Source organism: Erpetoichthys calabaricus, chromosome 3 (genome assembly GCF_900747795.2).
Source record: "Erpetoichthys calabaricus chromosome 3, fErpCal1.3, whole genome shotgun sequence".
NCBI classification, from domain to species: domain Eukaryota; kingdom Metazoa; phylum Chordata; class Cladistia; order Polypteriformes; family Polypteridae; genus Erpetoichthys; species Erpetoichthys calabaricus.
Genome location: NC_041396.2, coordinates 203,688,888 through 203,705,510, shown reverse-complemented (window position 1 = coordinate 203,705,510; position 16,623 = coordinate 203,688,888). Strand labels below are relative to the sequence as shown.

General features: G+C 37.7%; 1 protein-coding gene across 1 annotated transcript; it reads left to right on the top strand.

The window, feature by feature from the left end:
- The first annotated feature begins 262 nt into the window (after positions 1–262).
- On the top strand, positions 263–16,447 carry hint3 (histidine triad nucleotide binding protein 3). The gene is made up of 5 exons (XM_051924550.1): positions 263–430; positions 1,602–1,719; positions 3,395–3,464; positions 4,439–4,565; positions 15,510–16,447. The coding sequence occupies exons 1-5, from the start codon at positions 305–307 to the stop codon at positions 15,564–15,566; spliced, it is 498 nt and encodes a 165-aa protein (XP_051780510.1). The 5' UTR covers positions 263–304; the 3' UTR covers positions 15,567–16,447.
- Positions 16,448–16,623: the final 176 nt, after the last annotated feature.

Genomic DNA, 16,623 nt, shown 5'->3' with positions numbered 1-16,623 from the left:
ACACAAAACACCCTGAAACATCAACAGAGAATCACACGATATTGACATACGTTACATACTGAAATTAAAAATATTTTAAGTCCAAATTCCACCTATCAAACAATGACAATTTCACCTGTACAAAAGGACATCAGAAAACATCCGTCAAACATAAACATCATACAGACACATCTGAGCAGTTCTACAAGAAACCGATCTTTTCCATCCGGTAGCAACTGTCTTTCCTGTACACCGACAAGGTCTGTCTGCTCGATTAGCTCGGCCATCTGATGGGTTCCTTGTTGGTGGCTTCAGCCTGGTCGGTATGGCTGCAACAGAAGGTTTGGATAGCGTTTCGGCGAGCGTTGTGTCCCGACGGGAAATATACGATTGTAAATGCATATTTTGTAAAATTGTCACCCAGGAGATCAACACTGAATTGTTGTATCGTGTGAGTAACGAAACAAGCAGTTATATTTAAGATATGGGCAGGGCATTAAAAATGGAGTACTGTATCTGCGAATCACCACATCGACTCTTATTGCTTTTACTGGTAGTTAATAGTTGAATTACGTTGTATTGATGTATCAACTGCTGATGAAAACTGATAATTTGAGAAGCACGTTTTTTTTTTTTTTTATTTATTTTTTTTATTTTTTAGAAAATACTTTTTTTCTACCACCATCTCAGAAAGATGCCTTCAGTTTATTGTTTAAAATTAAAGTTGCGGTTTTTGCAAACGATAGAGCCCCAGTGTTACACTGGACGGGCACTATATAAATAAAATGTATTACTATTATTAAAGCTCTTGATAGTATACTGTCGCATAGAAAAATGCTATGCTTGTGACTCCCTTGACTGTTTAATCAAATCATTCCGAGGTTATTTGACGTTTTACACTGCAGTATTTTTAAGTTAAACATTGCCATCACAGCTAGTTTGATAGGGATTTATTGCCTGGTTTGTAACATTTTAGAAGGTTTGGTTCATTAATTTTCTGAACCTCCTTGTTCCAGGTCGTTTGGGATTGTGTGTCACCAGAGCCTTTCCTAGTATCAGCACTGGTAAAAAAGGAAGGTGCGGCACTAGATGGAACTCTATTCTATATAAGCATGACATTTTGCTTATATCAAGCAAATCTGAGATGGTTATCAAACTAGTTTTCGATTGTGGAATGAAACCTTTATTCCCAAATTAAGAGCACGCATTGAGGCGTGGTCCAGGGTCTCTAGAACACTGACACCCATAAACAGCATCAAAGACCTGATGTACACCTTAGAATTGATAGGTGCCTCATCCGGGTTTCATTTCTAATTTGCACTGATTGCCACTGAGATCTTCCACATCTGCCGTGTAGTCCTGAATTTAGTAAGAGGGTAGCAAAACTGCTTAACTAGTTACGTAAAAGTATAATTATTTAATCTGTTCAGTTTATCAGTCATAGAGATTTAATGATCATTTATACAGCAGCTAAAGTTCATAACATCAGCATTAGTGCTTTTGTAAAGCATTTCAAATGTTTATTTGCATTAACATTTTATATTTAAGCATAATCAATACTGCTTTACCTGAAAATCCTGTAAGAATATTGCTATTAATTATGATTCATTTTTATTTTGTAGGATGAAGAATTGGTGTGTTTTAAAGACATTAAGCCAGGAGCCCCTTATCACTTTTTGGTTGTCCCAGCTGACCATGTAGGCAACTGTAAGACACTCACACGTGAACACATACCATTAGGTAAGAATATTAAATTTTAAACTGCTCTCTAAAGAGTACGTTTGTTTGCAATATACAGTACAGTATTTGAAAAGACCTGAGCGTTTTTTACAATTCTTTCCTGCTAGTGAAAGTTCTATGCCAAGAATCACTTATGTCATTGTCAGAATAACTAAATGAAGTAAACAATTTTATTTTAGCCATTCAATATTGCATAGGCTACATTATATTTTAATATATATATTTCTATTTTTTTTTCTATATATACATTTGACAAATGTCTTTACAAAATGACATATGGTGCAATGGTCTACATATATTTTTAATGTACTATTACAAGCAAGTTAAATGAGGTACTTAGTGTCATTTTAAATTACCGCTTGGTCAAACCTCAAAGTGTGCTGGCATTCTGGAGTCTTCTATTTGCAAAAACATATAAATGGATGATATTAAACTATCTTACTCTTAATAAGCAAGGTGCAACAGTGACTCATAAAAGGTCGCATATCCAACAAAATAGTGTTGAAGTACACCAGTAATAAAGGCAGTACAGATGGCTTCTGGTAACAGATTTCTTATTTTTACTGGCTTTCTTAACAAAAATACAAAGCTCCATGATGGTGGAAATTGTGGTTGTTAAAAATAAGGTGTTATACTGTACAAGAAAGATTTAAGTCAGAAACATTAGCAATATACCTTCTATTTTTTTTTATTTGCAGAAAGTGTATGAGCACTTCCAGAAATCTAATAAGATTTGGATGTGGTTGTGTATTTATTGAATTTTACTCTGTTTTAATGTTTTATAAAGCTGGAGTACTAGGGTGTTGTACCGTGTTAGCCATTATGAATGTAGAGAAAAGCCAAGCAAATGACACCTTTTATTGGCTAACTAAAAAGATTACAATATGCAAGCTTTTGAGGCAACTCAGGCCCCTTCTTCAGGCAAGGTGTAATCAATCAATCAATCAATGTATAAAGCTGGATAATTTTCATCTGATTCCTAATCACAGCCTTAAGCCATTTTCTGATGAGATAAAACTAAGCCTGCCCCAAACCTCCAAAAAAACAGCTCAGTTTCACCATTCAAATCATCCTCCTTAAGATAGTCAATTCAAAGTATAGGATTACTGTTTCATACATTTCATTTGTTCAAATGAAAAAATAGATTTTTAAAATAAAAACACATTTAAAATAGTTGTTTAAATTAAATATATTGACTACAAGTGAACCACCTACTGGCTAAACTTTCTCATCTCCAGACAATGTCTGGTTTACATACTTTTTGTTAGATTTTCAAACAAGGTAAAAGGCCAACCACCTAAACCCTCATATATACATTATGATTACATGTGTGACAATACATTGTTTCTACTTAACATATAAATTTGACATTTACTGTATATGTATTTTTACAGTATTTTTTAAGGTAAATGCAACCAGCTAATTAAAGCTGCTGATGACGTAATGCTATTGATCCAGGGTATGTTAAGTGGTCTTTATGTTTTCACTAATGTCATGGTACAGCATATCTTTCCCTTAAGTATAACAAATGGAATTTTAATAATGCAGACCACTAAAGATGGAATTAGCAGTTTACAGTTCCAGTCTCAGTTTATCTACACCTGTCAAGCAGAAAAAGTACTTCTCAGATACTCTGCTAACCATATGACTTTGCCATCTTTATGTTTGTGAACAGTGGAAAAAATGATGGAAGTTGGAAAAAAGATGCTGCACCAGAACAATCTTACTGATCCTAATGATATCAGGTAAAACCACATAAATATGTATCATTAAATCATTGAGCCTTAGTTAGCGCATTTTCTTTAAAATTAGTTTTTTGAATTATTTCTTTTTTTTAACCTCAGAATTTAAATATTTGTATTCTGTCTTTTGGTTTATAATACTCTAGTACTGAAAAAAGACAGTACTATTTAAATGTTTTTTAATATGTAATACATGGAATGAAAGTTTAAAACTAGGTATATTTGAGGTGGTGTGAATTGTGTGTATTGTGAGCAGGGTATATTAGACAGAAGAGAGTTTGGATATGGATCTATTACTATCTGTATTCTAGAAAGCAAAATAATGTGGATTAACAGCTACCAGAGGTTGTATGCCTTCTGTGTTTAAGAGGTGAGCAAGAAGATTTACTAGCCTCTATAAGGTTGTCTGCCTCCAAGAACAGGTGTTCATGGGGACCTTAATGTGGATAAACATACTTTAGAGAATACATTTTTCTTTCAAGTTGTGCCCCTGAATTGGTGACTATTCTGGTAAAGAAATTAGGGGAGATGGGATGTCCCCAGACCTCATTTTTGCAGCATAGAATCCTGTGTTTATATTAAAGAGCAGCATTTGAAAGAAAGGCAAAGGATGCCTGAACCTTAAAATGTGTGTGGGCCCAGGATTGCAGGGAGAATTGGGGCTTGCAGAGGGTTATCTGTAGAGCAGGATATGTGACTTTTTGGGATGCATTACTGACTTTATTCTGAGGATTGCTCCAGAAACAGGTCCAGGGTGGGTATAAAGCTGCATCTTGATGGTAGGGGATTTTGCTTTTAGTAGTACATGACCTTTTGCTTAATTTCATTTCAATTTTTATCACTGGCATTAAATATAGAAAACTGAAACTTTTTTTTTTATTTTTCATGGTAACTAAAATATGCATGAAAATATCTCAACAGTGAACACTTTGTAAATGATTCATTCTTAATTGGTTATGCTACTTACTGTTTTACAGGTTGGGCTTCCACTGGCCCCCATTCTGCTCCGTAGCTCATTTGCATCTCCATGTTTTGGCTCCTGTGAGCCAGATGGGATTCATGTCCAGATTGTTTTATAGAATAAACTCTTACTGGTTTGTCACAGTAAGTAAACAAAACACTTTATTCTTCATACCTTTTAACAGGAACTTGACACTCTTTGGTGTTTCTCTAATCTAGAGTAATAAACATGAACCTAAATTGAAAAATTTTATTTCCAACAAAACTCAAGAGAAGGTTTAACAGAGGGCAAGGCCAAGGATGTATGCAAACAAAGACAAAAGAAACCCTACAGCCACACTGGATTTTACTAAACAGGTGTTGTTGCTACTTTTTTTGCAGGTAGGGTAGTTTTTTAACTTCCCACCTCTTGATAACACAAAATAGCACTTCTCTCCCTTTCTTGCTGTCTGTAATTTTGTCCTGCTTCCTTTTTGCCTAACTGATGCCACATTCACATGCTCTCTGACTAATTGGAGAGACAAGAAATGACGTTTCACTATCCCTCGAGTGCGTTCACATGGTTTTCCAATCGGAGTATTCAGAAAAAAATGTGATGTACCTTGTTAATAAGATAAAAGGCATTTTTGTAGAAATAAAGAGCAAAAAAAAACATAATGAATATGGATTGCTTCACTCCAACTGCATTTCAACCAAAAAATGGCATTTCGGGCAGACCATGTTGTTTGTTTTACTTTAAACAATTGACTAAATTTAAAGGTCAGTGTAATGCCACAACTCAGACAATTAAAGTAGATTTGTTTTTGTCTGAATTGTCCAAGTTGTAATACTGAGTCCTTTGAGTGTTCCTGTGGCATTGCCAACTCAACAACTAGAAAATACCCTTAGTCCAAGAGCATGTGAATTTAGCATTACCTCTTCAAGACTTAATGATGTGGCAGAGAGAATATATGTTAGTCTGATTCCTTTAACTTGGAGACATCCCTGCCTTTTTTTTGGTCCATCTGTTCCCTTCCATAGGAAAAGTGATTCCTAGCATACCACCTTCTTTGCCAGTCTGACTAATTCAGGTGCACTGGAATTTGAATGTGTCCTTGCCAGTGAAAATACATAATAAAATAGAAATTACATAATAAGTTTGACACCTCTTAAATCAATTGTATAAAGTAAAAATCAAGAGTGGTCTTCCCTAGACTTTCTCATATACTCGGATATGGGGATGGATAAACCATCCATCCATCCTCTTCCGCTTATCCAAGGTCGGGTCGCGGGGGCAGCAGCTTGAGCAGAGATGCCCAGACTTCCCTCTCCCCGGCCACTTCTTCTAGCTCTTCTGGGAGAATCCCAAGGCGTTCCCAGGCCAGCCGAGAGACATAGTCCCTCCAGCATGTCCTGGGTCTTCCCTGGGGCCTCCTCCTGGTTAGATGTGCCCAGAACACCTCACCAGGGAGGCGTCCAGGAGGCATCCTGATCAGATGCCCAAGCCACCTCATCTGACTCCTCTCGATGCGGAGGAGCAGCGGCTCTACTCTGAGCCCCTCCCGGATGACTGAGCTTCTCACCCTATCTTTAAGGGAAAGCCCAGACACCCTGCGGAGGAAACTCATTTCAGCCGCTTGTATTCGCGATCTCGTTCTTTTGGTCACTACCCATACCTCATGACCATAGGTGAGGGTAGGAACATAGATCGACTGAGTAAACCGCAAGACTGATTATTTTTTAAAATTATGTAAATTAAAGAACCATCAACAACAAATCAAATCAAATGAATAATATATTAAACCATTATTAAAAAAAATAAAGTTGAATAAATCGAACTCTGCAGCTGCATGAATAAAAGGTAAAGTATCACATCTGGTTAACGGAAATAGCCTAAAAGTTGATAGAAATCTATGTTTTGTACCTAGTACTGAAGTTATGATGTTTACATATTCAAACACACACACACACACAGACAGACATAATTCCAAAAATGGTATTCTCGGACTCCGGGAGGTCTAAAACATCGAGATTCATCAAAATCTCGAAATGGAATTTTTGGAGGATTCCAATACTTTCCCTATACGAGAAAGTAAAAAGTAATGGCACATTAGCTCTATGGTCACCTCTGCCCTACCTACAAAAAACACAGATAAGCTAATACAGCTTGAGTGAAAATAAAATAATTATTCCATGGAACACAGCATACATTGTTTGCGTATATTTTCACTTTAAACACTAACAAATGTTTTGAATTTAAAAAAAAAAAAAAAACACCTTTCCATGGGTGGCGAACTGTTTCAGTATTTATTAGTAAAAAGCAAAACAGCATATTTCTCTCACTTGGGCACATAATAAGAAAAACAAAAATAAAGTAATAAAATGTTAGTTAAGTAAAAGGTTGTAAGTTTAAAAAAGCATATACAAATTACACCCACAAAGAAGAAAATTATATGATTTTAGTGCAGCTATACTGAAATGCTTGCGCATGTGTTGAATCATATACATGCATCATTTTAAAGAAGATGCGTACATTATTTTTAATGTTTTTCTTTATTTGGACTTTTGCCTGTGATTCTGCCAAAGAGTGAGAGGTTGACCTAGGTAGATCACAAAAAAACACACTGACGCTCTTATTTGGCAAATGTAGTAGTAATAATTTTAATAATAATAAGTAAATGTTGCAAAGTAAATACAAAAATATAATGTAGGGTATTAATTAGCACAAAGGAGCTCTTTGTAATTTTAACACCTGTAGACAATTTAAGTTAATAATGATTCAACTAAACAGACTCACTGTGTCATCAGTCACATCCTTTAAAGTTGAAATTAAAATTACCACTTGGTACTAGCAACGACAATGACTGCTATGCAGAGAATGGTGCAACTCAGGTGATGATGCTGTATGAGACAGTGCAGTCCAAGAAGCCAGGTCGCTAGTCTAAATGCTGTTTTGTGGGTGGAAACAAACTCCATGGAAAATATTAGTAATCAACAATTAATAAAGAAATATAGGCAACCCCCAAGGGTGAAATAATGACACTGCTTGGTCTGGTATAGTACAAAACTAAAGAGGAACACACCAGAATTTTCCCTCAGTCCCACTGTGTTTCTCGGCAAGGCTGCTGTGTCCAAATCTGTACATGGTGGCCAGTTTATTATTGCATCATACACATATACAGTATCCAGCCCTTTGAGAATGTAACAGTCATGTAACTTTGTAATAGTTATTCAATGAGCATATACAACACAAAACCATACAAATGTTTCATACACACTATACTTAACATCAGTGAACATTTCCTTTGAAACTGTTAAGAGTCAATGTGAAATTTGTCTTTAGGTCTTGTTTCACATCCCAGAGTGCTGTCCCTTATGCACAACGACTATTTTTTAAACACCAAGGGCTTTTATTTGCATACCTGCCAGGCCAAACTTCAATATCCTTGTCAAATGGCACACTAGGTCATCCACTGAGCTGTGTAGAATGAACTGCGATGTTTAAAGGGCACAGCAGAGAGTTAAATAGTATTGTGGCAGTTTTTATTGTCACCTTTTTGACAAGATGGATTTCTAAGTTAAATTTCAAGTGACATTTACTCAGCCTAAATGTGCAGTAGGTACTCAAGTGAAATTAATTAGCTAACCTGCCAGGTTATAATTGCAGTGATGCATTTGGCATAACTGGGCCATGTCTTAAAAAGTCTGTTTGGTGTCTCACAGAGCAGACCGCTTAATGAATAATAATAATAAACAAAAACTGATCTACATGATTCTGTTTGTAATCTGTTGTATTTTGTTACTGGTGAACATTATGGCTGATATTATTTGAGTGTTTGTGGCCCATGACAGAGTGGCATTCCACACAGAATTGTTTTGTGTCCTAATTTGCTCTAGTTGTGTTTGCAAGGCTGGAGAAGTGAAATTCTTTATATTGCCTCAACAAGCACTAGTAATGATCACAATTTTGGCACAGTATAGAATCAACACACAACCGATTGAGTCCTTTATGCAGTGGACTCAATTTTACTTTTCACAGTGTTGCCACGTCAATGTTAAAACGAAAGTGAAAGCATACCATGTAATTTATTCCAACATAAGTAAAGTTGTTTAATTTCTTTAAGTCAAAACAATCACATCTAAAGAAGCACCAAAGACAAGTGCCTGATGGCCTTTTTTTCCTTGCTTTCTGTTTCATTAACTTAGTAGTAAAGACAGACCTCAAGGCAAGAATTTTAGGCTAAATTAGTCTCATTTGGACTTCTCTGGCCTATATCCACTTAGAGTGGCATTTACCTTACATCTGAGTCAAGCCTCATGACGTGTTGGGATCACAGTTAAGATATTATTGCTATAGGTTCTTCTAATATGACAAATCAATCAGCAGCTCTTACATTTTTACCTTAAGAAAGATAAAATAATCAATTTGTTGTAAACCTTTTGGCTTGGTTGACTTGGGGGTTTAGGTGGGGTATGGTGGGTTTTTGGAGTACAGTATCTGCCCTCAGTGAAAAAGAAGTGGCTAAACAATATCTTTCTGTTTATAAAAATCAGTACAGCTTTTCACATGTTCTTATCTTGCAATACAATATGTATTATTTATCTTTCATGTTTTCTACTCTTTTTGTTTGCCTATTTGACACATTCAATCTTAATAGACAAATCTGAAATGCAAAAAAGTTTACAGTCATAACTTATCTGTAAAAATGGGAAAGTGACAAAATTGCTGAGTAAATTTTTTGATTCCCATCTATCAGCAGGAGTGTGCAAGGGCCAACAGGATATCAGTACATGCTTCACTGTAGGGATGGTATTGGCCTGGTGATGAGCGGTGCCTGGTTTCCTCCAAACGTAACGCCTGGCATTCACACCAAAGAGTTCAATCTTTGTTTCATCAGACCAGAGAATTTTCTTTCTCATGTTCTGAGAGTCCTTCAGGTGCCTTTTGGCAAACTCCAGGCGGGCTGCCATGTGCCTTTTACTAAGGAGTGGCTTCCGTCCGGCCACTCTACCATACAGGCCTGATTGGTGGATTGCTGCAGAGATGGTTGTCCTTCTGGAAGGTTCTCCTCTCTCCACAGAGTACTCTGGAGCTCTGACAGAGTGAAATCGGGTTCTTGGTCACCTCCCTGACTAAGGCCCTTCTTCCTTGATCGCTCAGTTTAGATGGCCGGCCAGCTCTAGGAAGAGTCCTGGTGGTTTCGAACTTCTTCCACTTACGGATGATGGAGGCCACTGTGCTCATTGGGACCTTCAAAGCAGCAGAAATTTTTCTGTAACCTTCCCCAGATTTGTGCCTCGAGACAATCCCTTTGACTTCATGCTTGGTTTGTGCTCTGACGTGAACTGTCAACTGTGGGACCTTATATAGACAGGTGTGTGCCTTTCCAAATCATGTCCAGTGAACTGAATTTACCACAGGTGGACTCCAATTAAGCTGCAGAAACATCTCAAGGATGATCAGGGGAAACAGGATGCACCTGAGCTCAATTTAGAGCTTCATGGCAAAGGCTGTGAATACTTAAGTACATGTGCTTTCTCAATTTTTTTATTTTTAATAAATTTGCAAAAACCTCAAGTAAACTTTTTTCACGTTGTCATTATGGGGTGTTGTGTGTAGAATTCTGAGGAAAAAAATGAATTTAATCCATTTTGGAATAAGGCTGTAACATAACAAAATGTGGAAAAAGTGATGCGCTGTGAATACTTTACGGATGCACTGTATTTGAAAGAGGTTTCATTCAGACTTAAGCAGGATATGATTGTCCAAAGTGAAACTGAATCATTATCTCCTCAACCCTCTCAATTGCTCTGTGCCTTGTGCCTGGTTAGTTGAGGATATTCAAGTGTAGCCAGATAGCACACAACAGAACAAGACAGCTCATACATCATTTGAGTCTGAGCTAGTGCTGGGCGGTATGACCAAAATTCTATATCACGGTATTTTTCAAGATTGTACCGGTTTCATGGTATTCAACTGTATTTTTTTCCCATGCATGAGTTAATCACATTTTCCACTGCAATTACTGCAGTAGACTGGCTAAGAATAACCTATTCCACTGTCATGAGAATTGTACATTGTACAAAAAAACATTTTAATGTGCACACAAGTATTAATACAGGTTTGCATGGCTCCATAAAGTGATAGTTTTCAAAGGGGGGGGGGTGGGCACTAATGAAGAGAAGGAATCACACTGCATGACAGTTGCTGTCAAAATATAGAACCTTTTTATTGAACAAATTTTGCAAACCGCTTAAACTAAAACTTTGACAACAAATTGTCAACCATCCAAAGAGGCATTTAGTTGTATTGCACAGAACATGTCTTAGAAAAGGAATAAATGGCAAATATTTTTTGTAAACCAACTACACTTTGTTAATGTTAACAATCTCTGTCCACTGACATGTTAAAGTGACTTTTTAAACAACTTTACCATCATTAAACTGCATAATATATAAACTAGTAAATTATAACAATAAAATAAATAATAGTGCAACTTCCAGTAATAATACTATTACATCAAAACTTCAAGCCCAGGTACATTACACAGTATTCACCAAACTAAAATAAAACAAGTGCAACTTGGAGATGACATCTTTACCAACTGAACCGTCATTAAGGCAAATTGCATTAATATAGACCTTGCTTCAAGCTAAGCTATATGGTTGAAATAGTTTACTGTCAAATAATGCAAAGAGTACGCGACACGTGTTTCGCCCTAATTCTGGGCTCATCAGGCGTACACACTCACTGCACTCCCTCTCGGGAATCGAACCTCGGACGTCCGCGCTAGAGGCGAAGCCCCTAACGTTGCGCCACGGCGTGTGGTTCGTTCATTTGACAGCATGTAGATCGGGGTAATTACATTCACGGCATTCGTAGTCTGAATCACAATCTGATTGTATGGGTGGTTACCTACCAGGTAACGCTTGTGGTTGGTCAGCAAGTCGGCTAACATCCACCACGGTGCCCTCTTTCAGTTGCGAGAAGCAGATCATAGAATGGTTGAAATAGTTTACTGTCAAATAATGCAAAGATTACATGACACGTGTTTCGCCCTAATTCTGATATATATAATAAATAATAAAACTGCAACTTGAATTTATAATACTATTTGTTGTTTAGTGGGTCAAAAAAAACAAAAAAATGGTCCGTTTTTAAATCCAGTTCGCCGTGTCTGTCTTCGTGGGCGCGATTGCTCGACCGCAGGGAGTTGATGAGGTGATTGGGGCAGGTCGCATCTGATCATTCTCAATTGCTTCGTCGGCTTAGTGTGGCGTGTGAATAAGGCGCTGAGCCTACGCACAGAGACGTATATTTATGGGCCGGCAGGATGGAAGGAAAAAAGAAAAGATAGAACACAAGGAGGTTAAAGAAGGGAAAAGACAGTCATGGGAGACAATCCAAACACCACGAATCAGAAGGCAGCACGAGCTGGGGCTCCGTGAGGGAGTGTAGGCTTAGGCAATCTAGGGGCTGGTTCACCCCACTGAGTAAGCGTGTGGAGTGGGGCGAGCGAAATGTAAGACCTCCAAATGGATCTGAGGAGTGACTGAGTGAGCACGAAGGAAGACGGGAGGTGTGCCGACCTCGGACGGTCTGGCTGCACAGTGTGGCGGCAGCCAAAACAGGGGTTGGCAGAAAGCAGTTCGTGCTGCAAAGGCTCCATCAGCAACACCAGTGAAGGGTGAGCAATGGAGACAGAAGGTGGTGTGCTGCGATTGGGCGAGGAGAGAGACTGCATTTTAACGGATATATTTATTATGGATTTTATCCCCACATTTCACTGGCTTTATGGATTTGCTATGTATTTGGGTACTGTATTTTTCTGAACACTGTCCAACAGACACTTTTGGTTTTACTTTGACTGTTTTTAACAAAAGCACTTGAGCACTTTCCAACATCCCCTGGCTTCAATGAGATTTCTCAGCTCATCTCGGTCATAACTATCGACGGTGTTGGTTCAACAGACTCCCATGTGGGAAGAGGGAGTCTGTAGGGGACCAGCACCGTCACAGTATTACACAGTAACCAGATACATTACAGAGTATTGAAAAAAATAAATAAAATAAAACAAGTACAACTTGGCTTGCAGTATTATCCAGTAGTATAGAAACAGTATTCATACATTTGAACATAATGCTCCACATCCGACCTTTTAAAACCAAAGTATCTACAGATAACAGACACAGCACCTTTTTTCGTCAAAAGTTCTTCTGTGTTATCATGTTCAACTTTATCGTCTCTTACAGCTTCAGTTTCAGAATGTTCCCTGTCCATTTTCACCGCTCAATACCTCCACTAACACATGTACTCTGTTGGATGCGTATTTTGTGGTGCACCAGTGAAAAAGGTCCCCCTTAAACAGTTTCCCGCTGCGCCACGTTCCAAATGTTGTTTAGGCTATTTAAACCGGTGTTCCGGTATAAGAAAAATCCATATCATAACAAAAACAAAAAACGGTTTTTGGTATGAACCGGTATACCGCCCAGCACTAGTCTGAGCCACAAATTTTCGTGGTTTCACATTATAATGTAAGAGGTGAGATGGCAAGATATGGAGTTCACATCTGAACTTTAATTGTCATTGTTTCATGAATACTTTAATAATAAAGAATTTTGATGATTAAGAGGCTGCATTTTATATTGTGACTCATAAGGAACCCTTTTTGAAGCATCTGTGTGTCTTTACCAACATGTACAGTGCTAAACTCAGCAACACAATTTACAGAACAGGAGAGTAATGCAGTAAAAGTAAAATGTTAAGAAGTCCGATTTGTTTTTTTAAAATAACAAGTAACCAATAGTTATTTTATGTTAAAAATACCAGCATTGGAATTATTCCTGCAGCACTGGATGCAAGGTAAGAAACACACATACTGGGTTCATTGCGGAGCTCAAACACGCAGCCAAGCAGGAAAGAGTGAGCTGCATGCAATTCGGTAACAGAAACCTATAGATAATGCATCAGTTTGACTACATATTTATAAAACACTATAAAATTATCACAGGAGTCATGCTTATTTTTGGATTCACAGTGGCTGATGATGATGTTAACTCTTTTTTGTGCAGTTTAATGACATCAGAGCATTTTGACAAATGAGAACTCCAGAAGCTTATTTGCCCATATAAATGCGTATTTAAAAAAAAAAAAAAAAAATCTGGTTTCCTCAATAACCATGTTATTCATCTTAACTTAGTTATGTGTGTACATGTAAACACACTCATTGATCCCTTGACCTGCAGAGACATACTGCATTTGCGCAAAAGATCGCAGGGAGTCTCACCTTCCGGCAGGTGTATCCTTAGGGACAAGCTGACAGAGATGGGATTAGATTCATACCTGGTGGCATGGATCGTGGACTATCTTAAAGACAGACCTCAGTATGTGCGTCTTGGGAACTGCACGTCTGACATTGTGGTCAGCAACACAGGAGCGCCACAGGGGACTGTACTTTCTCCGGTCCTGTTCAGCCTATATACATCAGACTTCCAATACAACTCGGAGTCCTGCCATGTGCAAAAGTTCGCTGATGACACTGCTATCATGGGCTGCATCAGGAATGGGCTGGAGGAGGAGTATAGGGACCTAATCAATGACTTTGTTAAATGGTGCGACTCAAACCACCTAAACCTGAACACCAGCAAAACCAGGCCCAGACCCCTCATAGACCCAGTGATCATCAAAGGTGACTGTGTGCAGACCTATAAATATCTGAGAGTGCAGCTGGATGATAAATTAGACTGGACTGCCAATACTGATGCGCTGTGCAAGAAAGGACAGAGCCGGTTATACTACCTTAGAAGGCTGGCGTCCTTCAACATCTGCAATAAGATGCTGCAGATGTTCTATCACACAGTTGTGGCGAGCGCCCTCTTCTACGCAGTGGTGTGCTGGGGAGGCAGCATTAAGAGGAAAGACGCCTCACGCCTGGACAAACTGGTGGGGAAGGCAAGCTCTATTGTTGGTATGGAGCTGGACAGTTTAACATCTGTGGCAGAGCGAAGGGCGCTCAGCAGGCTCCTATCAATTATGGAGAATCCACTGCATCCACTTAGTAGTATCATCTCCAGACAGAAGAGTAGCTTCAGCGACAGACTGCTGTCACTGTCCTGCTCCACTGACAGATTGAGGAGATCGTTCCTCCCCCAAACTATGCGACTCTTTAATTCCACCCGGGGGGGTAAACATTAACATTTAACATTATACATAGTTGTTGTCTGTTTTTCACCTGCATTATTATCATTCTTTAATATTATTTATTGTATCAGTATGCTGCTGCTGAAGAATGTGAATTTCCCATTGGGATTAATAAAGTATCTATCTATCTATCTATCTATTTCTCTGAAATGGCATGACTGCTACACGTACTTTGGATGCTGGGAAATTTTTACTGCTGATTCCACACAGTTTCTGAGACTGGACCTCAATTCTACAGTCCACTACCGTCATTATGAAGAGAGTGTCATACCATCTAGAATCACTTCTGGTGTCAAGGCAGCTCCATTGATATTTGCACTTTTAGTGAGGGAGCATGGCCCAATCTATCCTCATCTTGACTCATATATTCTCTAGTAGTTCAAAGATACTGTAGCTAGAAGTCAGGCATCTCAAGAAATGCCCTAGAGCATGTGAGAGGAATATTTTTTTTTCTGCTACGTCCTTCTTGTATAGATTTGTCCCTGCCCATCTTTCTTCGGGTCCACATAGGACACCTAACCTCATACCTGTGGCTGTCTTTCCAACTGGCAAACTGTGTAGTGCAGGTTTCACTTAACTTGTTAGGGCATTGCTGAGCCCCTCTTATCTTGCTGTTGTCTTGCTCACTACTGTGTACCTCACACTGTTAATTAAATGGTATTGGTTCCTGGGATCCTTAACAAGCTTGGGGAGTGGCAGGATAAGGTGACTTTGAGTACAGAATTTTAAGGCTTCAGCTTCAGACCTTCTATAATTACTGTAGTACGAGAAAATGTTTTGCAGAATATTTTCCCTTTGGTTAATTTAACTCTTTAAGTAAAAAATAAGTCTTTAAATCAGTGTATTATTTTCATTTCTTCTCATGGTTGAAATCTGTTCATTATGTTCACTTTTATTTCTTTTTATAGGCTGATCAGCTCATAGAAAAGCTAAATGCTCTTCCTGACGACAATCAGATAAAATGAAATTGAAAGATATTGGAGCCTGTTTGGATTTGAACAGCAGTGCTTTCAGGGAGTTTGCAGTCATCTTGAAATTGATCATTACTGTACACAAGAATCCCACAAGAATCCTTTTTTCATTTCCATTTTTATATTTCCGAATGATGGAGAAGAATCTCCAGATTGAGATTCAAAATATGGCCATTCAACATCCTAATCTCTGACTTACTGTCTTGTTTTGATACAATAGACATGCCCACTTTATGGCAGCTCTCACTGCTATTACATAAACAAGTTGGAGAAATAAATGAAATTTATGAGTAGCTCTTACTTATTGTCACATAAATATATCAAGATGTTCATCAGAAAGTTTTAGGCAAACAACGTGGTGTTTCAAATATTCAATGACTTTAGACATAAGCAATCATTTTCATTGGGCATTGATTTTGTTTATAGACTGGATTTGTCAGTGAATAATAGCTTGGTTTGACCTGTGAATCCAGTGCTTATTATGGCTGTCAAGGAAGAGATCTGTGAACATATGTGAGGATGCAGTTGATTCAAGTATTGACTAATTTTTCAGATTATAGTTTTGGTTCTTAGTAATTTTGATATTTTGTATAAATTAGTAATTTTATAAGTTCTGTATATTAATTTATTAAATATTTTGAAGAGCTAATGTTTGGCTAATTATGCAAACTAAGCACTTCTAAATACAGTATACTATTGCAATTTGAATTATTTATATTTGTAAATAATGTAATAACAATCTCAAATGTTTAATTTTAACCAACTGTATTCAGACTCTATCAAAATGGGTGTATAAAACAGTTTGCTGTATATTCTGTGCATGAAACCATTATAATGAGCTTGTGATAATAAAAATTACTTTTGTTTGTATAGTATGCTGGCAAGCAGTAATGCTAATAAATAGTGTTAGAGCACTATGTCATGCATAATTCTGATGCTTTACATTGGGAGAAACTTGCAGATGTCTTATATTAAATGATGTAACAGAGTATGTGTTTGCTTAATTTTTTTTTTTTAATAGGTAAAATGGCTAGATTGCAATGCCATATAG